Here is a 23,438-nt window from a genome sequence, read left to right as displayed (position 1 = left end):
AGAGTTAAATAAACCATGCTACGGCCAGGAGTGGACCACACACACCCCGAAACTGACTAGCGCGGTAGGGGTTAATCCGACTCTGAGATCCCTGTCCGAAATATTTCGAGTTGTCGAGCTTCCATCGCGAAGGTAGTTGGCAGCTAAGCACGTCGGCATTGGTCGTATCAGCAGCAGCAGCAGCAGCAGCAGCAGAAACCCTCCGTCATCACGGCGCAACTTCATTCTACGGCTCCGCTATTTCCATTCCGGTGGATGCCCCTCCCGTCTGATTAGACCGTTCAATAGCTGGTACAAAACAGTCGCAGCGACGAACCCGCGCAGAACAATGGCTGCACCGGCCAGAACCGCCGCCGCCAGCCTCTCGGCCAAGGCGCTCACGCATGCCAGCAACCCGGGCCGACAACTCCTGGGATCCAAGACCGCCGTGGTGGTGACGGCAGGCACCATGGACAAGACAGTGAAAGTGCGGTTATGGGGATCTAGGTGGGAGAAGCAAGTGCAAAAGGTGAGCCCTTTCCCCCCCTAGGAAGCAGTGCCCCCAACTCAAGGGGGGAGGGAGGATCAGGGGCCCGGGGTCTTCCTCTCAACAGGGGAGGGAAAACAGAACAAGGAAAGGAAGACAGAAATCGCTGACGAGTATACCTTGCCCAAAAATATAGAGCTTCCAAGTCCCGACCTACCACCTAGTGCACGACCCCAACAACTCGGTGCGCCAGGGCGACGTGATCAACATCTCGGCCGGCTGGCGCGCCTCGCAGCACGTGCGGCACATCGTGCGACACATCATCGCGCCCCATGGGCCCCCCATCGACGAGCGCCCTGCAGTGCTGAGCGAGACCGAGCTGTACGAGAAGTACGCCGGGACGCGGGAGGCCAAGCTGGAGAGGAGGGCTGCCAGGGACGCCGAGACCAGGAAACAGAGAGAGGCCGAGAAAGCCGCCAAGCTCGAGAGGAGGGCGCGCAAGGAAGAGTGGGAACAGAGCAGGGAACAGGCCAAGGAGAGGAAGCTGCAAGAGCTCCGGAGCACTGTCGGCGATGCGGAATGAATAACTACCGGACAGCAAACAGGTTAGGGGTGCCCAGTACGCCAGTACGCCAGTACTGCCAAGCCGTGGAGGCTGTCGTTGTCTTCACCCCATTGTCGGTGCGGATAAAGTGTATATATCGTGTACTATATTGTACAGCGGCCTGCAGAAGCCGCAAAATACAAAAAAAGTCAAGAGCACCCGAACTCGTGGACTTTTTCTATGCTATTTCTCCTACACCAGAGTGGTATCATGTCCCATACCGCAGACAGGCTGTCTACTTTAACTCCTTATGTCCAACGCCGTGGCCCAAGTTCATAATTCGTCCTCCTCTTTAGCCATGTACGACATTTAATAACAGGAAAGAAAAAGAAGAAAACCCTTGGCCCCAAAATTCCTCAACCGCCGCGCTCACCGAACTGCCTGGCCCAATCCTCGTACTCTTTCAGGCCTTCTTTGCTGACGCTGGGACGGATCATACCAAGACTAGCCTTGAAGTCAACCAGTTCTATCGGCCGAATCTGGTCCATAGTCATAGAAAGTAACGCTTCGCCTAGCGATCGAAGCGGTCCCATGGCAGCATCCTTGGCCAGGGCCGTTATGTCTGACCCGGAGAAGCCATCAGTCAACGCCACCAGCTCAAGCATGTCATCCTCTGAGAGGTTGTGTTTCTGTTGGCCAAGTAATGTCCTCAGTTGAGTAGCCCTGGTTTCTGGCTCTGGAAGTGGAATGTACTGCCGCCTTACAAATCTTCTTCTTGCTGCCTCATCGATAGCCCATGGAAGGTTGGTAGCCGCAAGCACCAGGACCCTGTTGGCATCGCCTGATAACTCCTTGCTTCCACCAGGGCTTTCGCGCCCAGCGGCGGCTCTCTGCAAGTCGCTCCATTGAATCAGAAACTCGGTCTTTATCCTGCGGGTAGCTTCGTGTTCCCCTGAGCCAGATCTCTGGGAGAGCAGCGAATCGATCTCATCAACAAAGATGATACTTGGCGCCATAGCCTTGGCCAGGGCAAAGAGTGCTCGAACGAGTTTCTCCGATTCGCCCAAATACTTGCTCGTCAAACTACTAGCAGAGATGGAGAAGAAGGTTGACTTGGACTCGGTGGCGACCGCGCGGGCCAGCATGGTCTTTCCTGTTCCAGGAGGCCCAAAGAGGAGCATGCCCCTGGCTGGTTCACGCAAGCCCATGAAGAGATCTGGTCGCAAGAATGGATATACCACAGCTTCTCGGAGCGCGTTCTTGGCAATGTGCAGACCGGCCACATCACTCCAACGCACCTCGTCGCCCTTCACAACGATTTCGTTGAATATAGCCTTGGCTGAAGCACTGTCAACTCCAGGAGGTAGCTGCTTCAGGATAGCCTTCTTTTTCTTCTCCCATGCACTTTTCGCCTTCTTCTGCTCTTCGTCTTCGCCCGACTCGCCAGAATGTGCAGTGCTATCTGCTGGGACGTGATCTTCCTCGCGCTTGCCCCTGCCGCTCCGCCGGAGCGAGCCTGATCGTCTTGGCTCGTCGTCTGATTCGGAAGAGTGTTTGGGGTTGACAGTTCGCTTCTCACGTATTGCTCGTTTCCGAGCGCTGTTGGGGGGCGTGTTCTGTGTGGCAAGTTTCCTTCTGATAGGGATATCGCTGGAGCTCCTGCCAGAACCAGGAACATCCGCTTCGGACAGCGTTCTTCTGGCAGCATCTTGCGCCGCCGAGGAAGTGCTCTTCGACTTGGATGTACGCTCGGCGCGGGTACTCGCAAGGCTTGGATCCTGCCTGTCGTTTACCGACAAGTAGCTCAAAGCACTGGAAGCGGCACCAAGAGCCAGAGGAGACGGTCTTGGATCTCCAAGATCTTCGCTGCGCCTAGGAGCCAAAGAGTCTGGACTGGCTGGCCGCGGTACACCGTTCTCTGCCGGCGCTACCAGCCTACGGGTATGACTGTCCCAGTGCGATGACGTGTTGGACACTTTCGAGCCGGAAATGTCTGGTAACGATGGCCGGCCGACGTTGTCCTTGGCACCAATGGCGGACCAGGCCAATGTTGCAGCTTTACTCGCTCCTGGCGGCTCGGCTGCTTTCGAGGAAGAACTCCGACCAGTTTTGGAGGGCTTATTCCCTTTGCTTGAACGCAACGTTGTGCGCATAGTGCGCTTGTCAGGACTGGGCGAACGGTCAACCTTCTTCTTGGGTGCAGGTGCGGCTGCCGCATAGGGTGGTAAGGTTGGCGGTGATTTCGAGGATGAAGCAACCGCGTCGGCTTCGACACTGCTAATCTTGCGGCCCACGACAGCCCTATCTGAGGAGGTTCGTGACATCATTGACGGTCGCGGGGGCAGAGACGGTCTTGTGAGATCTTGGTAGGATACGGCTGGTATTGTGCCCTCGCCTATCCAGCCCTTCTCAGTCACGTCGGCGCCAGAAGGGCCAGCAGCGTCTCCAGAAGAGGGCTTTTGCCGGTCGGGCTGGCCATCCCTTGATATTCTCAAAGCCTCCAGCAAATCAATTCTTTCCTTGCACTGCACCTCAAGCGTCTTCAAACTCTCGATCAAGGCCCGCTCGGTCGCCGTCCTTGGTGTATAGGTCGTCGTGCTCTGGGCATTCTGTGTAAGGAGGTCTAACGCTGACCTCCAGTAGCGCATTGCCTCCTTCTCATCGCTCTGTTGGAGGACTCATGTTAGCTGTTCCCGGGTTCCTGGGGCTTGATTTGAGCACCATGTTCGATCAAGAACATACCTGACTCTCATAGTAAACGGCAGTAGAGCATCTCAGATAGCTCTCATCGTACGTCTTCTGAAGATTGGAAATAATCCTGCTAGGCCACATGCTTGCACTCGATCAAATAGGAACCACGCGCAACCTAGCCAAACCATTCATCTACCGTCGTGAATGCCCAGACGAGGTTTCGGCAAGGCCCGCGACTGTGACAGACGCCCCTTGACAGCTTGGTCGGCTTGGGATAAAATATCGGACTGTCGATTTGTATAACTAGAGATGACCAACAAAGTGATCGCGGAAGCAGGGCAGCTTTGGCTGGATTGTAGAAGTGCTCCCGTGGTGGTGTTGATGCGAATACTCCGAGGCCAAACAAGCCATGCGTAGCATTGGCCGGGTAGGGTGTCTTGTATATGCAACGTGTGAACGATGCTGCTTTGACTGTTGCAAAGAAGAGTAGCGATCCTTCAGTAGTCACTCCAGTCAGGCATGTCTATGCTCTATTTCGTCCCGTGAATGTAAAACGCGTGCATGATTCACTTCAAAAAGCAGAGTACAATGAAAGTGGGCTGGCTCTTCGGGCGCCAGTGACGTCGATATGTTTAGTGCTAATAAGCTTAGTGGGGGTGTCGCAAGCACTGTGGCTGGGGGGTCACTACTATTTGAAGTCGCCCGAAATACATCTACCGGTATGCACTGAATTGGCCCTGGTTCCCTGGAATGCTGTATGGACGAGATTGAAGGTCGAAACAGCCAGTCGAATGAGATGATAGTGATACGATCGATCAAATTGATAAAGCCCAGAGAGGTTCACGTTATTTCTTTGCTGCAACTAGCTCTTGCGGATAGCCCGACCCGGGTACACTGGATATATACCACTCCTGATTGCTAGAGACTGTACAACATAAAACCTAGACCAGGTACGGTCACATCTACTCCTTGTCTTCGTCGTGCTCATCTCGGGGTAGTTTCATCCCCATCATGCCCAAGATGTTTCCTGCTGGACCAGCCATTCCCGCTTGACCTTTGAAACTTTCGAGCAAGTTCTTTGCTAGGTTATAGTCGATATCGACCTCATCATCTCCACTCTCTTCGCCGTCACTTTGTGCAGCCTCTGTCCCTTTGCCTTTCCCTGTGTCTTCTACGTCCTTTTCTCTCAAAGCTTTGAGCTTCTTGGGCGTTGGGTCCAGCTGAAGAGCACCATGCTCGTTCAGTTCAGACTCCATCTGTGCTGCAAGCTGTCTAATCGCTTCATCATCGTCGTCCTCATGTTCATCGTCCGGCTCTTCAGCCAATGTGGTACGCCCTGGTTTGTTAAGTGACTTGGCAGAATAACTCGGGGTAGGCCTTTCAACCGACGGCATGCCCATCATCTCCCGCATCATTCTGGCAAACTGCTCCTCATCAAAGCTGACGTCTTTATCCTCGTCTTCACTGTCTTCTTCACCGTCATCGTCATCCGAGAGCTCATCGTCATCATCCAAGTCCATATCATTCAGCTCAGCACCCTCCAAGCCAGCCGTGTCGTCATTGAGGAAAGACTCGAACCTCGACACGATCTTTTGCAAATCTGCTTGCGCGGTCGAGTCCCCAAAGCCGGGGTTCTTTCCGCCTTTGGTAGCACTCTTGCCATCGAGCTCCTTTTCAAAATCCTCGTAGTTGATATCCATCCAAGACTCGTCATCGTCACGATTGACATTCGGCCAGGCTTGGATTGTGGCGTCGCTTGGAAGGCTTTGATCGCCGTCTTCCTCGAGATCTTCTAGAAGAATGGCCACCTCTCGCGCGATCCGATTGTCCTTTGTTTCTGCATTTACAGCTAGCATCTCGAACCCGCTAGTAACCTTCATGCCGATTTCCAGCTGGTCAAGAGCTTTCTGTGACTTTTCTGCGCCTGTGCCACCCTTTTCTGCGGCCTCCACGATAGGCACCCACACAGGTGGCTGCGTAAAGCGCTGAGACTTCAGCTGGGCAAAGAGAACTTTTGTGAACTTGGCACTAACAGTCACGAGGTCTTTGGGAGGGAAGCTGAGCTTGCCAGATGGAGAAAGGAGAGATTTCATAGAAACCGGATCCCTCAGGTAGAAGGCCTCCACGGCAGGTGCAATGGCGGCGGGCATTTCGTGCAGGATATACGCGAGCTTGCGCGGTATCGTGATGACCGAGTGGTGGAGAGACCCGGCGATCTGGCCAGGATACTTGTCCAGACGATAGAAGGCTTCGGCCTCGATGAAGGTAGAATGAACTAGGCTTGACGTTGGTTCAGATTTGAGATAATGGACAGACTCGGCCAAAGTCAAGGGACGCTTGTCATGAGATCCCTTTCTCAAAGGGATGATGTGCAACTTCCCTTGATGGATCCACACGCGATTGCTGTCGACCTCCGGGCTGAGCCAGTTGGGAAGGACATTCGCCGCCTCGACGAGCAGGAACTCGCCATCGCTGTCGAAAACGCGCACCCACAGGTTTGGATGTGACTTGGTAAGCTCTCGAAGCAGATAGACTATCAGCCACTCATCCTCGACAGAGTCGCCGTAGTAACTGGTGCCTTGCAGGTAAAGAAGGTGCTTGTCGGTCTTTACCTCGAGCTGTAGGCCATCACGTTGCCATATATACTCCTTTGTGAGGGTCTCCGTAAGCTGAACTGCGGCCTTCCTGACGGCTTCCAAAGCGGAGAGAAGCTTACGGGCTTCTAGCTGGCTGTCAATGACGAAGATGATGTATTCAACGCAGTTCTCCGGTAGTCGTCTTGGGAACCCATCGAACCCATCTTGGAAGAAGTCCACTCTGTCCCCTGGTGGCATGGCCGGCTGTGACGTGGGTTTTGGTGTGGACATGCTGAAACAAACCAGGTCTATCGAGCTTTCTAGGTTTGAAAGGCAAGAAGCATCAAGAGGAGGAGTTTGGGAGGGTTTGAGCGAATCCCGAGCGATTTCCGTACGGTGAAGCTGAAGCGGCTCTCGATAGCATGCAATCACATGACCCTGGATCAATCAACACTTGTGCAAAAATTCCTTACAACGACAACAACAACAACAACAACAACAACAACAACAGCAGCAGCAGCAGTTTGTCTACCTTGGAGGAGTACAGGTACCTAAACCCTGCTGACTTCTTTATGAATATAGCGGGGGGGGGGGGGTTTTTTAAGTGACGATAGTGGAATGGCGGGGTAGATTTCGGGGCGGAGAGGTCAAACTTTCAGGTGCTTTGACCATTCTGCGAGCCCGGGAAGTCCACTAAATTGACAGTCGCGTCACACTGCAAGTCGCGTCTTGCGGCTGATATCAATTAAATCCATCCTTTTGACTACGCATACGGAATGGACTTTCGTGGATGCTCGCTGTAGCAGCATAACTGCCTTGGGGCTCGCCGATCATATTGACTGTTCTTGTATACACCCAACATTTCCCTTCCTCATGCACGGCAAAGCGACCTTGGCTTCACCAACCTAGGGCACCATCTATCCTGCGCGACTCCAGCTTCAGCACGCCAGCGCCATGCCGTCTGCTACCGCGAAGCGCTCGCGGCGCATCGCCTTCGAGGGGGAAGAGCATGATGGTCTCGTTGTTGCTGAGGCTAGCTCGAGTTTTCGTAATGATGCTGTAACTATAGCCTGCCCCCTCCGGCCGTGTCGTGCCGTGTCGTGCTACTATTCTGACAGCCTGCTAGCAGAGAAAGAAGGCGCGCGTGTCGGGAGCCCATCAGCGAAAGGACTCGTCAATATCTCGTCGCCCGCGATCGCAAGATTCCTCGGAAGACGAAGATGAGGCCACCCAAGCACCAACCCCGGCCGCCGACTTGCCAGCCGCTTCCCAATTCGAACTGGACCGCGATATGAACTTTGAGCATCTACAGCACATCGAAGAAGACGACCAGAGAGCCACCCAACGCCTCAAAAGCCGCCCCGAATTGATTGGCGAAAATCACGCCGCTCTGAACGCCGTCCTTGAGAGCATCACAGTATACAACTTCATGTGCCACGAGAGGTTACATGTCGAACTGGGACCCCTGCTCAACTTCATAGTTGGTGAGAACGGCAGTGGCAAGAGCGCTATCCTCACTGCCATCACCCTCTGCCTCGGAGGCAAGGCTAGCTCAACCAACCGTGGCGCCAGCTTGAAGTCTTTCATCAAGGAAGGCAAGGACCATGGCCAGCTCGTTGTCAAGATCAAGAACCAGGGCACCGACGCTTACAAGCACGACCTTTTCGGCGACTCCATCATTGTCGAGCGTAACTTCAACAAAAGTGGCAGCAGTGGTTTCAAGCTCAAGTCTACAGCCAACAGGATCATTTCTACCAAGCGAGACGACGTCCAAGATGTTGTCGATTACTACTGTCTCCAGGTCGACAACCCTCTCAACGTCTTGTCGCAAGATAACGCAAGGCAGTTCCTGAACTCCGCCACCCCCGCCCAGAAGTACAACTACTTTCTTCAAGGTACCCAGCTCCAACAGCTCAGCGATGACCTGCAACTCATCCACGAGCATATCGACGCTACCGAGGCCAAGCTTGCCGGTTTCGAGGACAACTTCAGCGCTATCAAGGCTGACATGGACAAGTACAGAAAGCTCAAAGAGATCGCTGGGAAGAACGATGAGCTTCGCAGGAAGGCAAAAAACCACAGACGGCAGCTCGCATGGGCACAAGTACAAGAGCAAGAAATCATTTTCCAGGAAATGGAGAACAGTATCGCTAGCTTCGAAGACCAAAAATCCGAGGCTCAACGAAAAATTGAGGAACTGGAGGCTAGGTTGCAACAGCAGGATGGGCTCATTGCTTCCGCCAAGGGCGAACTGGAGGAGCTGCGTCAAGAAGAGTCCCAGCTGCAGCAGAAGACAGAGGAGGCAAAAGATAAATATGATGAGGCAAAAGCTGCAGTCTCGAAGATTCACTTGGCAGAACGCGAGATTCACGGGCAACTGACTAATGCCAACCAAGACGCCAAGAACTTCGCGAAAAAAGTCAGCGAGGAAGAAGCACGGCTCGAGAAGGCCCAGGGAGGAGCTCGTGCTGAGAAGAAACAAGCCTTGGAACAGGCAGAAGAAGCCGTGAATGCGGCAGAAAGAGCCCGGGAGGAGCACAGCGCTCACTTCCCAAAGCTGGAGGAAGAGTTCAAACAAGCCGAGCGGCGCTGCCAAGAAACCGTCAGGCCTCTAGAAGACAAGAAAAGGGAGATCATGGCGACCGAGTCTCGCATAAGCGCCCTGGCACAAAGCCGATCAGACCCGCTCGCCGGCTTCCACCCCCAGACTCGCCAACTCCTGAAAATCATCGAACAGGACACCAGTTTCTCGGAGAAGCCGATTGGGCCTTTGGGGTTGCACATCCAACTACAGGAGCCTGCATGGTCGTCCGTTATAGAGTCCATGCTCGGCAGAAACCTGGATGCCTTCATCGTTTCAAATGGAAGAGACCGGGAACGTTTGGCCGGCCATTTTGCACGGCTTCGATACAGAGAAGAGCCCACTATCTTCATCAGTAACCCCGGCAAGATGATCCGGAACTTGAACGAGCCCGATGAACAGTTTCACACCATTCTTAGGGTTCTCAGATTCGACAATGATCGGGTCAGAAACCAGCTGGTCATGACCAATCAGATAGAAAAAATTCTGCTTATTGACAACCTGGATGATGCATTTAGGGTCATGGAAGGTGACGCTCCTCGAAATGCCAATTTGAGTGTATCTCATCATCCCAGCAAAAGAGGTCATGGTGCATCACTGAAACCTGGTCGGGGCCAAAATCTAAACCAGGAGCCTATCAATGCATCAGATAAGAGACGTATGCAATCCGACTCAGAAGACCAAGCCAACCATCAAAAACAACTGCTTGCGGATCTGAAGTCGGACTTGAAAGAACTTGAGTTATCTAGAAGGACTTGCCAACAAGCGGCGCAAAGATGCAGTCAGGCTGTTACTCAACACAAACGTGACGATGGACACCTCAAAAAGGCGATACGTGAAGCTCAAGTCCACCAGCGTGAGGCTGAGGAGGCCTATGATGCTTACGATGGAGATGATTCGCGATTGCGAGGGCTTCGCCAACAACTAAAAGACGCCCAGGAGCAAATGGAACAATATGGCGTGCAATATGGCGAGCTTGCTGTCGAGAAGGAGGAAAAAGGCAAGGCTGTGCTGGCCGCCAAAGCCGTTCGCGAGGAAGCTCGTTCGAATCATAGTAACTTCAACGATCGCATACAGAAAGCCATCAACAAAATCAGCCGACTAGATGCTTTACGGCGCACCACGGTTCAGGAGAACAATGATGCCCACGAGACAGTCGACACGGCAGAAATGGGCCGGGAACATGCTGTGGAAAAACGCGACAAGCAACAGGAGCGGGTGGATGCGTATATTCAAGGCGCCACGCAAGTTCACCCGGATCGTGTGCGGATCCCGGAAGGGGAGACTTATCAGAGCATTGAGCAAAAATTCGAGGCTATCAGAAGTCAGCTCGAAAAGTTCAAAGATCGTCACGGTATGGACGAGCAGCAAATCAACGAGAAGGCAGCGCAAACTTTCGAGGCCTATGACAAGGCAAGGAAGTACCAGCGTGACTGCGAGCTAGATGTCATGGAAAGCAAGAAGGCCCTGACCAACAGATTGGACAAGTGGAGAATATTCCAGCGCATGATCTCAGCAGCCGCACGGACGAACTTTGCCTATTTGCTCAGCGAAAGAGCATTCCGAGGCAGGCTTCTACTGGACCACAAGGCCAAGAAGCTTGCCATTGAAGTCGAGCCTGATCAGACTAGAGAAGATGTTTCTGGCCGTAACACCAAGACATTATCTGGTGGTGAGAAGTCCTTCTCGAGCATTTGCTTGTTGTTAGCTATCTGGGATGCCATGGGATCACCACTCCGATGTTTGGATGAGTTCGACGTTTTCATGGACGTCATAAATCGTGGCATCAGCACAAAGATGATTGTGAGCTCTCTATATCTTTTTTCTCCTTTCGTACTTATTCTATAACCTATTCTACTGGCGCTAACTCAATCGACAGGTTCAAGCCGCACGACGATCCGTTAGTAAACAATTCATCCTCATCACACCCAACGCCATCGAAGGCAATGTCAGATTCGATAAAGATGTTACGATTATTAGGTATGCTACTAGTTGTTCTATGTATTTTCGAATGTGAACTGATCTCCTTCTTCTTCACAGACTCTCAGATCCTCGTCAGAAGCAGATAACGAATTTCATGCAGGAGAGTGACTAGTGCTCCGGTATGTCTAGATTTGGCGCGATATCGGTCCAGTATTAGACCATGCAACTTTGTATTCGGTTCGTTTTGAAAGCTGAGGTATGAAACGGAGCGAGGAGTTTTGGCGTCACGCAGTGACATTGCTTTTTCCATTTGGTGGCTTCTGCAACAGTTCGGTAGTTGGTGAGTATATAGTTCACATGGTTCGACTCCTGTACACGCACTAGAGACACGGCCCCAAAGCCGTGTTGGCATGTCATACCATTTGGGTTGAAGGATACGTTACTGTCGCGATCAAGAACTGCCGCCTGACAGTAGGGTCGGAGCAACCCTCGAGGATTACAACTCTGAAATTATCCACAATGAATGAATAAATATCATTGCTTGAACGTTAAGGAGGAGTTTGTGCTTTTTTATATTTTTATATTTTATCACGCTCTGTGCGTGCTCTTTCGATATGTCCACCTCATCATGAGGCAGCGGGCGACCTGTTCATCTTTTGTCTATCCTCGGTCCAGCTTACATATTGTACATATTTACACACTTGGCACACAGGGATGACCAGTCCATATGTTCTTCACCGGTCTGCCTTGCAGCAAAATCAGGGTCCCGCATGAACCTTATCTTGCAAATAGAGTATCTTGGCGCCACGGGCCATGTTCATATCCTCACACCCTTGCTCCTGAGAACGTTCACGCCTGCAGCCGCGGTGAACCCGACCCATTGCCCAATGTTTCCGACCACGGAGCCCAGGCCGCTGCTCTCGGCGAGCCGCCGTTGCAGGAAAGCCCGCGTCTCGTCGTAGCCATAGGAGCGGTCGTTGGTCATGAACAGCTCCGCCGCGGCGTAGGTCGTCGAGAGGGAGGCACGCTTGGTGTACCACGTGGGGTCGACAGCCTTGTCGCCAGACAGGTGGTAGATGTCGTCGGAGAGCAGGGCAAGCTCGTGGAGGGAGGCTGGGATCAGGCTGGGCTGAGCCATCACTGCCAAAGCCTGGGGGGAAATTGCATGTATGAGCACGTGGGGTCGGGGGGGGGAGTGGTGTTTCAACGCGCTCGTAGTAGAGTCCATACCTCTTGCCACCGATGTATAACATCGCGGTTCTCTAGCAACCTCTCCCACGTCAACCGCTCGACCTTGTCATTGGTCGGCAGCCTCTCGGCTTCCGCACCGGGTGCGAAGATGTCCTTGCTCTTGGGTACTAGGCCCTCCCGCTTCGTGACAAGATGGTACTTGATCAGACTGAAAGGCCCGTTGGGCAGTATCGTGGCACTCATGTCGAGGTATCCGGCATCGCGGGCTCCCAGGGCCAGGGCATGCTGCGAGAAGCCGTGCTCGGGCACATGTGCATAGGCGGCGGAGAGGATGGCGCGCTCGGTGGCATTGAAGGCGCCCGGCGGCGCTGGGTGGTCGTAGGAGTGGTAGGATCGAAGGCTGCTGCTACGTGCAGCAGCGGAGGCGCACGGCTGAGGTGCGCGCGCGAGGCGGGCGAGTGCTCTGGAGGGTACCATTCCTGTTGATTCGTAGCGAATGTGATGGGGTCAGCTCAAGATGCGTAAAAAAGTACTTATCGCAGACTGCCGATAGCGAACGCATCACTTGGGCGATCGCGAATAGAGTGTGCCGGAGAATTGTTGACTCCGGACTTTGGACTCTGGACTTTGGAGCTTCGGACGTGCCGGTTTGGGTTAGTCAAATCTGGCAGTTTATCGTCCGACTAACGGTCGATTCAAGCTCCTGTTAGAAATTAGAGTGTACGCACACAATACGTGAAGTATGTAAGCAGTGAACTCTGAAAATCAGAAGACCTGCTCCACCACTATCGCTCCCGCCCGCTTCCGCGATGCGCTGCCGCTTGGCCGCCATCGAGATGACCTGACCCCACCATCAATGAAAGTCCCTGGGGCGAGCAAGGGTCCAATAGTGTGCCCAGCTGGATCGCGGCATGGCGATGGAGGATGCTTGGGCTGGAAAAGTTCTTTCCGCGACTGTGTCTGTCACCCGGGAATAGTGTGAGTCTCGAGAGTCCAAAGTCCGTTAATCAAGTACCTTTGTGCGTCTATACTTTAGCGGCGCCGGCAAGGTACTCAGCTTCTCTCGGGAGTCTTGCTTGCTGGCTTGGTCGTAGCGAGTACTTGGGATCCTCTTTGGTAGCATGGCACGGATAGAGCGTTCATTCTCCAATACGGACAGATATCCCATTCAGTGGTAGTGCCGTGCGTGCAAAGTAGTGAGGAATGCGTTCCGTGGGTCATAATCCTCACATATGAGCAGGGGTCGGGAAAAGGTGACAAGAGGCTGCCGCTCTTGGCCTTTTGATTGGAAGGAAATAGAGATTGCTGTCTCCATGTCAGCAAGATACTATGTACACATCCTCACAGCAATCAGACTATATCGCGGGAAACTGTGTCATCAAGTCCGAAATATCTAGTAATGACTCCAAATGCGCCTGGGCATGCCATGTACACTACTAATATGATTTCTTAAGTTCAGTACAATCATTTCCATGTAGTGGGGATGCTTCGTTCAAGCTGTACTGTGCTTGTCACCAATCTGATCATCACGTCAGCCCCTGGTTAAATGCAGCCGAAGAAGCTACTGCAGTAACGAACATGATGGGGCCCGTTCCTCTCGGTAGCAGCGTCCAGACCAGCGTAAACCCTTAAATGAAGCTCCGTCGTGGATTTTGGCGTATTCGTGTTTGTGCAGGTCCAAGTCTCTATCATCTCTGGCATGCCCTCCCTTGCACAACTAGGTATTTCGCATTAGTATGATTGCGGACTGTGTTTGAAGACAGCGACAACTTGAGTCTCATATGTAGCTATTGCATAATGGCGCTCCTAACCGGTTTCATTTTCAGTATACCCAGCCCTCTGGAATACCACATGTATCCTCCTCAGAAAAGAAAAAATAAAAGGGGAGGGGAGAAAAAAGCAGCAGAATTCATTGTTGTTGATGACTGAAGAGGCACTATACCCCGTCGAGTGCACGTCGTAGTTGGTATGGAATCTGACTGAATGTTTTGTTGTAGCCAGTATGTGTTCGTGGCTATCTCAAACGTGGTTTAGCCAAGGGCGTGAATATAGTGAATCATCATAACACGCTACAAGATACTCGACAGCATCTTTGGCGAGGGTTCATATACATACTGCCTACAACATCTGGCCTACTCAAATTTGAGCTGTAATGTAGTCTGTCTAATGGCCAAGGTCAAATATTTGGGGGCTAGATTGGCTGGTCCAGCCGAGGGGTTGAGCTGCAGGGGATTCACTATGCTATCAGCAGCCAGGGTTGCACAGGTTCGGACACTCAGGCTGTCATCAGCAGCAATATGCACCTACAGGTTCGTGATCATGTGTGAATCAGTAATATACGTGGGTTGGCAAGTAGCAGTATGGGAGCATGTTTTACCTCAAGCATCGACACAACACAGTCTCAAGTCGACAAAGGCACTAACCTAGTGATTGCTGGCGTGATGGGAATACTCGACCCTAATCGGAGCGACGATTTTACCAGGTGTATAAGCGCAGCTCTTCGGCTTCTGCGTAGACCTAGATTTCAGAAACTTGGCACATTAGTTGTCCCAAGCGTACCATTCTTTGTCCTTCTCACGAATCAATCTATTTGGATAGATCCTCCCACCTCAGAGGAGTAGGCGAGATGTTGGCCCCTTCGTATTGTGTTGTCCGCCTCACATACAATCATGGTGCGCGCCCTCCTGAAGATTGTTTTCATACAAGTCAACCAACCACTGCGGTACCCGGTTCATCATCGGAAGTAGCTAGGATGATTGCAGTAGTAAGTCTGCCTCACGTTCCTCGGCGGACGAGGCGAATAAGCCGGCAGCAATAGTTTGGCAAAACGGAATGCTGCTTAGAGCATGCTACCAGAACAATGGGATAGCTGGCAAACCATTGTCGAGGCTCGGAGTCGGAATCGCTTCCTAACAATGGCGAAGAAGTTTTATACTAGACAGGCTGTTTTCAAACAGCGTACAGCAACCAAGCCGTATTTGTCTTTCGTATCTTAATGGAAACGCTCTACATTCTTCCGGAGACACACATGCGCTAATGTGAGAAGGCAAAGCTGAAGTTGCAGTGCATTGTCGATGTACTTGCATGATGGTTAGCTGCACTCCATGGTCAAAATCCCACCAGCTTGTACTACCGTATGCACATGGATACCAAAGCGGCAGCGGATTCAACGAGCCTCCAAAATGGAGGAAGTCGCAGTGGACGGAGCTCAAGAAGTCATCGTATTCGACGGATTTCGAAGAGTTCCCCAAATCCCTTGACCCACTTGCGCGCATATGGAAACTCCAAGAATTGGCATATGTAGACATGCGCAAGAAATGGGTATGGAAGCATTTAGAAAAGTTTGGCGTGGTGGGAAAGCCATTGGGCGTCATCCGAGTAAGACAGTAGCTATAGTTCCCCTCCAAACCTGCAAGGACATCAAGACATGACTATCACTGACGATATGCGAGATACAGCAGCCAGAGGCAGTTGTCCCAGCCAGCAAGTAAATCCCGGTCTTTCACGGGCGCATCGTGATTGAACCCATGCTTGGACAGCGGGAGTACTTGCAGGTTGCAATCTCGCCGAATCTCTGCCAACAAAGATCCGTTAAGCGTGGCGCCCACCATCTGCAAGCAGCGAGGGTACCAGGATCATGTCCCTCGTCCTAGGTTAGGCAATACGTACCACGCAAAGTCCTCCTCCATAAGGAGCTATGACGACAAGTATCAAGGCCATGAGCTCACACGGTATTTCCTTGGAAAGGTCGCCGCTTGTGTACCAGACTGTCGCGGGCTCGGCACAGGTTTGGAGTTCAACGCGAGCAAAGCTGGGTCGAGAGTGGTCAATATGATATGTGAGTAAATGAAAAAGTCCGTAGTACTGCGTTGGTGGAACAAAGGGGACTCAAACAGGAGGGACTTGAACAGAGGGACTGGAAGAGCAGACGGCAGATTAGGGCGGTTGACGATCCCTGTCCCTGGGCGAAATCAGCACGGCCGGGTTCCTCTCCCGCGCTTGACCCGTTCAGGCCCAGAGATTTCCCCTAACAATTTCTCTTTTATCCTAGTCTAGCCTGCACTTTGCCTGCAGCACGTCTTTTCCTCTTCCACCGCGACTTGCACAAGCCTTGCACACGCCTTGCACACGGCCTTTGCACACACCCGATCCACCTCGACGCGCCCGCGCAGAGCTCCCTCTCTCACCTCAGGCTCCCCCCCGGGCTCCTCTTTTTCTTTGCCTGCACCCATTTGCGATCGCGTCACAGGCCAGAAGCGCTTGCTAGTCCTCTCAAACCATCACCTCCAAGAACCGCAAGCACGGTAAGACGAGACCTACAGCTGCGACCACCAGCCCTCTCCACAACCAAAGGTACGTGAGGTCCATTCTATGCATGCGTGCATATGTGCGACTTGAATCGGTATCTTCCTTCAATATCTTGCGAGCTTCCAACAGGACCAAGCGCCGTCGCATTGCAGGCACGAGACGTAAGCCAGGAGAAATCTGTCGAGCTTGGGGTCTTGATTCGGCACGTAGCGCTGCCTCGCCTGCGCGTGTCTCTCTTTGCGGTTCATACGGGGTACTGCTGCCACTGGATGCTGCCTCCTGCAGCAGGCCAGCGACCCGAGCAAGCCTGCTTCTTATTAATTTGCTCGCAGCATTGCTACTTGCTGTCCTGCGCTGTTGTTGTACCCTTTCGGTTTCCCTCATCCACTCCGCACGCTGTACCTACCTTTCGGCCTATCTGCCACCCAGGATCAACGTACTCCTCGGTGACAACCCAAGCTGACCCCTCCATCATTACATACAGACAACCAAAGGGCACACTCCGTTGTCTCTCAGGTCGTGCCAGACGAAAATTTCGAAGCACCCAGTCACGTTTCTTGAGAAGAGTTGACCACCACAAAGTATACAACCATGGGTAAGTCTACGCAACCTGATCTTCCTTCTCCCTCTCTCAAACCTCGCCCTCGCCCTCACCTTCACCCTGAGCCTGAGCCTGAGCCGGAGCCTGATCCTCATCCTCATCCTGCTATAACCTACCCTAACCCCCATCTTCCCATTCGCCTTTCCCACTGGTCTGGTCACTGCATCACGCTTGCCGTACGACGCGCCTTATCCTCCAATCTGTCGTCGTGCTTGCGTGCCTGCGTGCTCAGAGGCATTAAACAAAGTCCTTCTGTGACGTGTGCGGCCCCCTAACCTCGCGCCACTACTACATCTATTGTAAACAGCCCACGACTTTCCCTCTGCTAGTGTCTGCGAATCAGCTCAGCTCACCTCTCCTGCTCCTGTCATCTTGCCATTCCTCTTTGCACTCATCTACATAGGGTATAGAGTAGGTTTTCATGCTCACGGCACCGACATGTTTTCACGGAGCTTAAACCATGCCTTCCCCCACACACATCCTCCCTAGGCACTTTCCTTTCCTGATCTACACTGTCCCTTATGCATCAGCGGCCCGCCTGATTGCCATCCTCTAGCCTTGTCCCTCATATCCTCCTTCCCACCCACCCCGACTCGCATTCCTCTTCACTTCCGCTCAACTTCGGATCCAAACTCTAACCCGTTTACAGCTGATTCAGGAGACACATATCGACCGGTAAGTGGTACACCAGTCCCCCGGATTCAACCGCGCATTTCTGTAGTCGTTGTTGCCATGAACGCCTTTGTCTCTTCATGTTTCAATAGTGCTCATACCTTGATGCCGCCCCTGGAACTCTATATACTGGGTCCAGTCTGCATATCCCATGAGCTAGCTCAACGTCACGGCCACGTTAATGTCTGGTTCGCTGCGCGACACTAGCTCAAACGTTGTCCCTTCCTGCCACGTATCGATAGATCATAGCGGGAATGGCGCGGGTGTTAAACTTTCCTGGAAAGCGCACAAGCAACGAGGGCAACCAGCCAGCGGCACAGTTCCTAGCCTGGAGCATGCAAATCATTCCCCGCACGACACCAAAATCTGTTTCTACCGGGCGCCCTCCTGCACCAATCTATCAAGACCTCTTCACATTCTCTTTGCGGAGCCACTAGCGCTCATGAACGACCAAGTAGCTGACGAGTCACAGCGTGAGAGGTCTCGCTCCCCGCGTCGTGGAAGATCAAGAAGTCCGGTCCGCTCCGGTGGTCGTCGCCGATCCTATTCTCGTAGCCGGTCTCCCAGCCGGGACAGGGACGAATATCGCAGATCGAACAGACGTTCGTCACGCTCTCCTATGACGGGTGCCGGCGCTCCTGGAGGATCTGGTCAGGGTTTCGGGGGCCCCCCGCAACGAAGTTACGAGGAACGACAGGCTGCGCGCGAGCAAATGATGAGCAACGTCCGGGAGTCATCTCAGCAAGACCGTCGTGTCTACGTCGGCAACTTGTCATACGATGTGAAATGGCATCACCTCAAGGATTTCATGCGACAGGGTGGGTCTTACACATGAGCTCGGAACTCAATGCGATGGAACGATGGCTGACGGATATGGCGTGCTTAGCTGGAGAGGTTCTCTTCGCCGATGTTTTACTGCTTCCAAATGGAATGTCGAAGGTGGGCTTTCACACGTGATTCATGGCTTGGTTCTTTCCTTTTTCCTGGTTTCCTCTCCCTCTCTGGTCTTGTTGGAATTGATGGATTGACGGATGGGACATTGTGTCCGTGGGTATTGTAGGGATGCGGGTAAGTCTACAATTTATCGCTGTCGGTGCGAGTCTCAGTCAAGCTAATGCCCTCTTAGAATTGTGGAATATGCTACACGGGAGCAAGCCCAAAACGCAGTCGCGACGCTTAGCAACCAGAACTTGATGGGCCGTCTCGTCTATGTCCGCGAAGTAAGCAGCAACATGACTCGACTTATTTAGGCAGTAGGAGCTGATCATGTCCAGGATCGTGAGGCCGAACCTCGATTCAGTAACTCGCAAACCGGCGGAGGAGGCCGTGGCGGCTTCGGCGGCGGTATGCAAGGTGGCTACGGCGGCGGCGCTGGTCCTGGTGGTGGCGGCGGCGGCGGTGGCTACGGTGGAGGCATGATGGGTGGCGGCGGAGGCGGCGGCGGCGGCGGCGGCGCGGGTCGCCAGATCTACATCTCCAACGTAAGTTTACGCATTGCCCCTTTTATTACTAACCTAGGTTCCTCCGTATATTGACGGTGTTGACAGCTTCCCTACACTGTTGGCTGGCAAGACCTCAAAGATCTCTTCAGACAAGCAGGTGAGTCTATCTACGGCAGAAAGGCCTTGTTTTCCCTGTTTCTTTTCTTTTTTCTTCACCTACTAATTAATATATGCTTCTTCAGCCCGTAATGGTGCCGTAATTCGCGCCGACGTTCACCTCGGCCAGGACGGTCGCCCCAAGGGCTCAGGTATCGTCATGTTCGAAAGCCCGGACGATGCGCGCAATGCCATTCAGCAATTCAACGGTTATGACTGGCAAGGCCGTCAACTAGAAGTACGCGAAGACCGATATGCTGGTGGTCCTGGTGGCGGTGGTGGTGGCTTCGGTGGAGGCTACGGTGGTCGTGGAGGTTTCGGAGGCCGTGGAGGCTTTGGTGGAGGCTTCGGTGGTCGCGGAGGTTTCGGAGGCCGTGGCGGCTTCGGTGGTGGTGGTTTTGGCGGCCGAGGTGGATACGGTGGAGGCGGCGGTGGCGGCGGTCCTGGTGGATTCGACGCTGGCAATGCTCAGCAGGCCGCTGCTCCTAACCCATTTACCGATTTTGCCACGACTGGTACTGATCCCAGCGAGACGATCTATGTCCGAAACGTGAGTGGGCAATTCATCATTGTTGATTTCTCTGCTGACTCGTGTAGCTTCCATGGTCTACAAGCAACGAGGACTTGGTCGAGCTCTTCACTACCATCGGCAAGGTTGACCAAGCCGAAATCCAGTACGAGCCGAGCGGTCGATCCCGCGGTACTGGTGTTGTCCGCTTTGACAGTGTGGGTACTGCTGACACTGCCATCTCCAAGTTCCAAGGCTACCAATACGGAGGTAGACCACTTGGACTCAGCTATGTCAAGTATCTCACCCCTGGCGGTGGCGGCGGCGGCAGCGGCGGCAGCGGCGGCAGCGATGCCATGGATACGGATGCCCACGGCGGTTTGACTCAGGACCAGATAATGTAAGGTCCTCGGCGTGAAACTTGTCTGCACCGTGACCGTCGAACTTGCAGTTCTCGAATGCAATTATCATACTTGTACTACTGTTTCCTTACAGCACTCGTTGCCTTCTAGCGGAAGGCCAAGTTTCATTCATGGAAGTAACGATGGTTACGGATCAAAAAAACGACTTTGCGTAACGCGCTGATCTCAAGGTGTGTCACTCGGGCAGCTATCCTCGGAATGCTACCCGGGTGGGCCTGAGTTTCAGCCTGAGTTGCGACCAAAAGCTCACTCTCCTTGTCATATGTTGTTATTGTGTGGAATACGCGACACGAAAAGGTTGTGTCGTTGAAGAAAAGGGGAAATCTCGGAAAGCTCTACTTAGATTGTTCGTCAAATAGCATCTGACTTCCCTCGGCTTGGTAGCAGGCTCATTGCAAGGCGCAATTAAGGCGTTGGATGGGCATTAGGTGACATTGCGTAGGAAATGTGTTATCGTGAGGAGTGTGCATGGTCCAGTCCCGGGTTTGATTTTGACGGCGCAATCTAGGAGTCACGATCAATGGGCAACGGTATTGGTGCCACGGTGCAGTAATGTCAGAGCGCTGCAGATACTGAAAGCGGTACGATCGTCGCGGGCGATGTCGTTATTCGACTACAGTTATGTTATCAGGGTAAAATATAAGTGGCATCGCGAACGCGGCTGCAAGGTTCCATGTGCTCTTGTTCCCATTTTCTGGGTATAGGAGCATGTCATGACGTTTCCCGAAAAGGTCTCTCTCTCATACGCGTTGTGTTCCATTGATCCTTACTTTCTTTCCTGACAGTCGCACTCCCCTCGCCCAAGTTGTTGATGGGTTTTCACATCAGAGTATCCATGTACGGTCAAGCATCGTCGCCAAAGTCCTCCAACAACTCCCTAACCTCCCTGCAAGCATCGCACTCCGTTTTGGTCGGCTTTTTAGGGTCACCAACCCACATACACAAGCTAAAGGGGCACTCGATGGCAGGGTCCTGGCTCTCGCAGCTGGCGAGTTTCTTGCAGGCCGTCCAGACATTCTTGCAGTTGATGCATTTCAGGGGGTGAAGCTCGCACATCCGGACAGACAGAAAAGAGATCGTGTTGGCTACGTAGTGAGGCCTGGTCTGGTGTCTTGGAGATCGTCTCGGCGTGACTGAGGAAGAAGGTCGCCGTGGTGCAAAATATTCGGGGGTGATGATTCGACCTGACGAGCTGTATGCTGCTGCGAGAAAGCTTATGACTACGTCTTTACAGAAAATTGCGTTTCGTTGCACCGTTTCGGAATCTGCTGCGGAAACTCATACGAGTGGTCTTGAGGTATTATGTTCTACTGGTAGACTAGAAGTCGTGGCTTGTAGAATAATGAATAAAGCCTCTGCGATGGCAGAAGAAGAAAGGATGGCGAATATCGAACCGGCGTCACCGAAGATGCGTATCCGCTGCCGAAACCTTGTGGTCACCCCATTACACCAAACAGACTCATTCTGACAAGTGGTACCGGGCATCAGCCCCCTTAGTGGCTCATCCCGACTTGTTGTGACTTCATGTAGCAAGCAGACCGGGGAGTCTCTGCACCCTTACAAAGCTCTGAAGGTCGATATAAGCAAGGCTCTTGTAAACTTTCACTTGACGTTAGACATGTTAAAACGTCCACGAGGAATAACGCTTTTCCCACCAAGTGTCTTCGTACCTTCTCTGCTCCCTTTAGGTCTGTCATTTACTGGAGATATAGTTGGGCACGGGTACCTGGCCGGCATATAGTTCATGTTTCTACATGGTGTCCCAACACGGTGTCCTCCACCCGATTGCAAAAAAAGCCGTAACCTTGGGGCTGAGACGTCTCGTCTAATATCATACGGCAAGCAAGGCAGACAGCATACAACCAGGGGTTAACAACTACGCTATGAAACAGCCGAGAATGCCACAGCAGTCCACCGCTATCCCATCTTGTGCTACTGAGATTCCACTCGATGGCAATAGACATCCCAAAACAAGCCATCGGCTTCCCTCATATGATTCTATATTATTCCATGTTATGATAGTGTAGGCCTGTTGGCAACTACTTATTTGGCTTTCTCTCGTAACTTCGTAACAGCAACAATGACCGCCATCTCATGATGTGCCAGCAGGAGGAGCCACCGTCTTCCTCTTCTTGGCTTTGCCCTTCCTCTTACTCCTGTCTCTCGGCTTCAGTGTCGCCATGCCAGCCTTGCATACCTCGGCATACTTCTCGAAAAAGACAGGCAGGGCATCGGCCTCCACGACGGTGGACAGCTTCACCTTGAGCTTCTCCTTCCTCTTCTCTTTCGACTTGCCGTTGGTGGCCCGAATGAGAATGGGAAGGGGCTTGGCAGGGTGCAGGTCGGGAAGTGGGTTGTCGATCGTAGCCTCGGGTAGATCTTGGTCGTATGATACTGCGCGACTGTTGGTTAGTAGAGGAGACGAGTAATTTAGAGGCAGGGGCGAACTGAGATTCGTACATCGCTTCTGTGTCAGGTAGATCATGCCGTGATCTTTACCCTTGCGACTGTCGAAGAGCTCCTGGAGCTTGACGAAAAACTAGCGGAAGAAAAAAAAAACTGTGAGCCTCCTATGCGCTTCAATTGACAGCGTCTCTGTGAGAGAACTTACCTCGTCGTTGCTTGAGTGGCCCATTGCGAATGAGACTGCAACTGGGACGGGGGGTTTTTCTCAGATCGCGTCCACTCCCGTATTGTATGTAGCCTTTCGTTTTCTATGTCGTCAAGGCCAATTAATGGTGGGGAGGGTTCGAAAGGCTGTCGGTCAGAAAATGCCCCGCAGAAGGTCAGACGAAACTAAGTTAACCTCAGCTTTACTGTATGGTCCTGGTTCTGGTTCATTATGTACCGTAGTGAGTGGCTTTCCGCTGTGGGGGAGGTCCTTGAAACAGCGCACATTGGAACTTCGGTCCAGGTAAGACGGTAAAGTAAGACAGCTCGAAATTTATTTTAACAAATTTTGATATATTATTTATAAATGCATAACCATTTGTTTCACTCTATATATACACATCAAAGTATACACTGGATTGGATTATTCTCTTCGGTGTCTACCTCACGTTGTACCTACCTGCGAGAAGTCATATGGCAGCCAGTCCTGACTTTTTTTGAGCTTTCGTGTCTACTTACCACATGAGGACTTGCATGAGGCACTGGACTTCTGTGGTACGTACACACGTCTTCATTAGATCGCTCAGAACATTGAAGGATTGCACAACGAGCACTAAATCCCACATGGGTTTTACTAGCTTCGAAATGGTACATGTTTAAAGCGACTCGGGCTACTCTTGGATGCAAAATAATCCAGATGAACTTTTCCGTAGAGCAGTCCTTGTTGGTGTTGATCTTCACAAGGTG

General features: G+C 52.6%; 7 protein-coding genes across 7 annotated transcripts; 3 read left to right on the top strand and 4 right to left on the bottom strand.

Moving 5' to 3' along the window:
- Positions 1-102: 102 nt before the first annotated feature.
- Positions 103-1,227, top strand: BKA67DRAFT_562918 (uncharacterized protein). Its single transcript, XM_046102637.1, has 2 exons — positions 103-508; positions 663-1,227. The coding sequence occupies exons 1-2, from the start codon at positions 329-331 to the stop codon at positions 1,047-1,049; spliced, it is 567 nt and encodes a 188-aa protein (XP_045957994.1). The 5' UTR covers positions 103-328; the 3' UTR covers positions 1,050-1,227.
- On the bottom strand, positions 1,228-4,291 carry BKA67DRAFT_562915 (P-loop containing nucleoside triphosphate hydrolase protein). The gene is made up of 2 exons (XM_046102636.1): positions 3,753-4,291; positions 1,228-3,676 (listed from the first exon to the last, which is right to left on the bottom strand). Exons 1-2 carry the CDS (start codon positions 3,840-3,842, stop codon positions 1,427-1,429), a joined length of 2,340 nt encoding a protein of 779 aa, XP_045957993.1. The 5' UTR covers positions 3,843-4,291; the 3' UTR covers positions 1,228-1,426.
- A 171-nt stretch (positions 4,292-4,462) lies between these two features.
- On the bottom strand, positions 4,463-6,829 carry BKA67DRAFT_562914 (SGT1 protein-domain-containing protein). The gene has a single exon (XM_046102635.1). The coding sequence runs from the start codon at positions 6,566-6,568 to the stop codon at positions 4,664-4,666; it is 1,905 nt and encodes a 634-aa protein (XP_045957992.1). The 5' UTR covers positions 6,569-6,829; the 3' UTR covers positions 4,463-4,663.
- A 106-nt stretch (positions 6,830-6,935) lies between these two features.
- Positions 6,936-10,974, top strand: BKA67DRAFT_258360 (uncharacterized protein). Its single transcript, XM_046095799.1, has 4 exons — positions 6,936-7,336; positions 7,404-10,661; positions 10,738-10,838; positions 10,899-10,974. The coding sequence occupies exons 1-4, from the start codon at positions 7,232-7,234 to the stop codon at positions 10,951-10,953; spliced, it is 3,519 nt and encodes a 1,172-aa protein (XP_045957991.1). The 5' UTR covers positions 6,936-7,231; the 3' UTR covers positions 10,954-10,974.
- A 624-nt stretch (positions 10,975-11,598) lies between these two features.
- BKA67DRAFT_658063 (ubiquinone biosynthesis protein COQ9) lies at positions 11,599-12,449 on the bottom strand (the record flags this gene model as incomplete). The annotated part of the gene is made up of 2 exons (XM_046107217.1): positions 11,599-11,931; positions 12,012-12,449. The coding sequence occupies 2 exons, from the start codon at positions 12,447-12,449 to the stop codon at positions 11,599-11,601; spliced, it is 771 nt and encodes a 256-aa protein (XP_045957990.1).
- Positions 12,450-17,995: 5,546 nt separating this feature from the next.
- BKA67DRAFT_658062 (uncharacterized protein) lies at positions 17,996-20,063 on the top strand (the record flags this gene model as incomplete). Its single annotated transcript, XM_046107216.1, has 7 exons — positions 17,996-18,371; positions 18,440-18,506; positions 18,680-18,773; positions 18,828-19,034; positions 19,101-19,152; positions 19,238-19,701; positions 19,749-20,063. The coding sequence occupies 7 exons, from the start codon at positions 17,996-17,998 to the stop codon at positions 20,061-20,063; spliced, it is 1,575 nt and encodes a 524-aa protein (XP_045957989.1).
- A 2,110-nt stretch (positions 20,064-22,173) lies between these two features.
- On the bottom strand, positions 22,174-22,716 carry BKA67DRAFT_658061 (signal recognition particle, SRP9/SRP14 subunit; the record flags this gene model as incomplete). The annotated part of the gene is made up of 3 exons (XM_046107215.1): positions 22,174-22,475; positions 22,542-22,620; positions 22,693-22,716. 3 exons carry the CDS (start codon positions 22,714-22,716, stop codon positions 22,174-22,176), a joined length of 405 nt encoding a protein of 134 aa, XP_045957988.1.
- Positions 22,717-23,438: the final 722 nt, after the last annotated feature.

The sequence above is a fragment of the Truncatella angustata genome, assembly GCF_020726525.1.
Source record: "Truncatella angustata strain MPI-SDFR-AT-0073 chromosome Unknown BKA67scaffold_4, whole genome shotgun sequence".
Taxonomy (NCBI): Eukaryota; Fungi; Ascomycota; class Sordariomycetes; order Amphisphaeriales; family Sporocadaceae; genus Truncatella; species Truncatella angustata.
This window is presented reverse-complemented; position numbering and strand designations above follow the sequence as displayed.

Bases quoted from the DNA above. Each gene is read 5' to 3' on its own strand.
- BKA67DRAFT_562915 (XM_046102636.1), bottom strand. From the start codon at position 3,842: ATGTGGCCTAGCAGGATTATTTCCAATCTTCAGAAGACGTACGATGAG. The intron at 3,677-3,752 runs GTATGTTCTTGA...GTCCTCCAACAG, and splicing joins CCGTTTACTATGAGAGTCAG to AGCGATGAGAAGGAGGCAAT.
- BKA67DRAFT_258360 (XM_046095799.1), top strand. From the start codon at position 7,232: ATGCCGTCTGCTACCGCGAAGCGCTCGCGGCGCATCGCCTTCGAGGGG. The intron at 7,337-7,403 runs GTAACTATAGCC...ACAGCCTGCTAG, and splicing joins CGAGTTTTCGTAATGATGCT to CAGAGAAAGAAGGCGCGCGT. The intron at 10,662-10,737 runs GTGAGCTCTCTA...CTCAATCGACAG, and splicing joins GCATCAGCACAAAGATGATT to GTTCAAGCCGCACGACGATC.
- BKA67DRAFT_562914 (XM_046102635.1), bottom strand. From the start codon at position 6,568: ATGTCCACACCAAAACCCACGTCACAGCCGGCCATGCCACCAGGGGAC.
- BKA67DRAFT_562918 (XM_046102637.1), top strand. From the start codon at position 329: ATGGCTGCACCGGCCAGAACCGCCGCCGCCAGCCTCTCGGCCAAGGCG. The intron at 509-662 runs GTGAGCCCTTTC...CCAAAAATATAG, and splicing joins GGGAGAAGCAAGTGCAAAAG to AGCTTCCAAGTCCCGACCTA.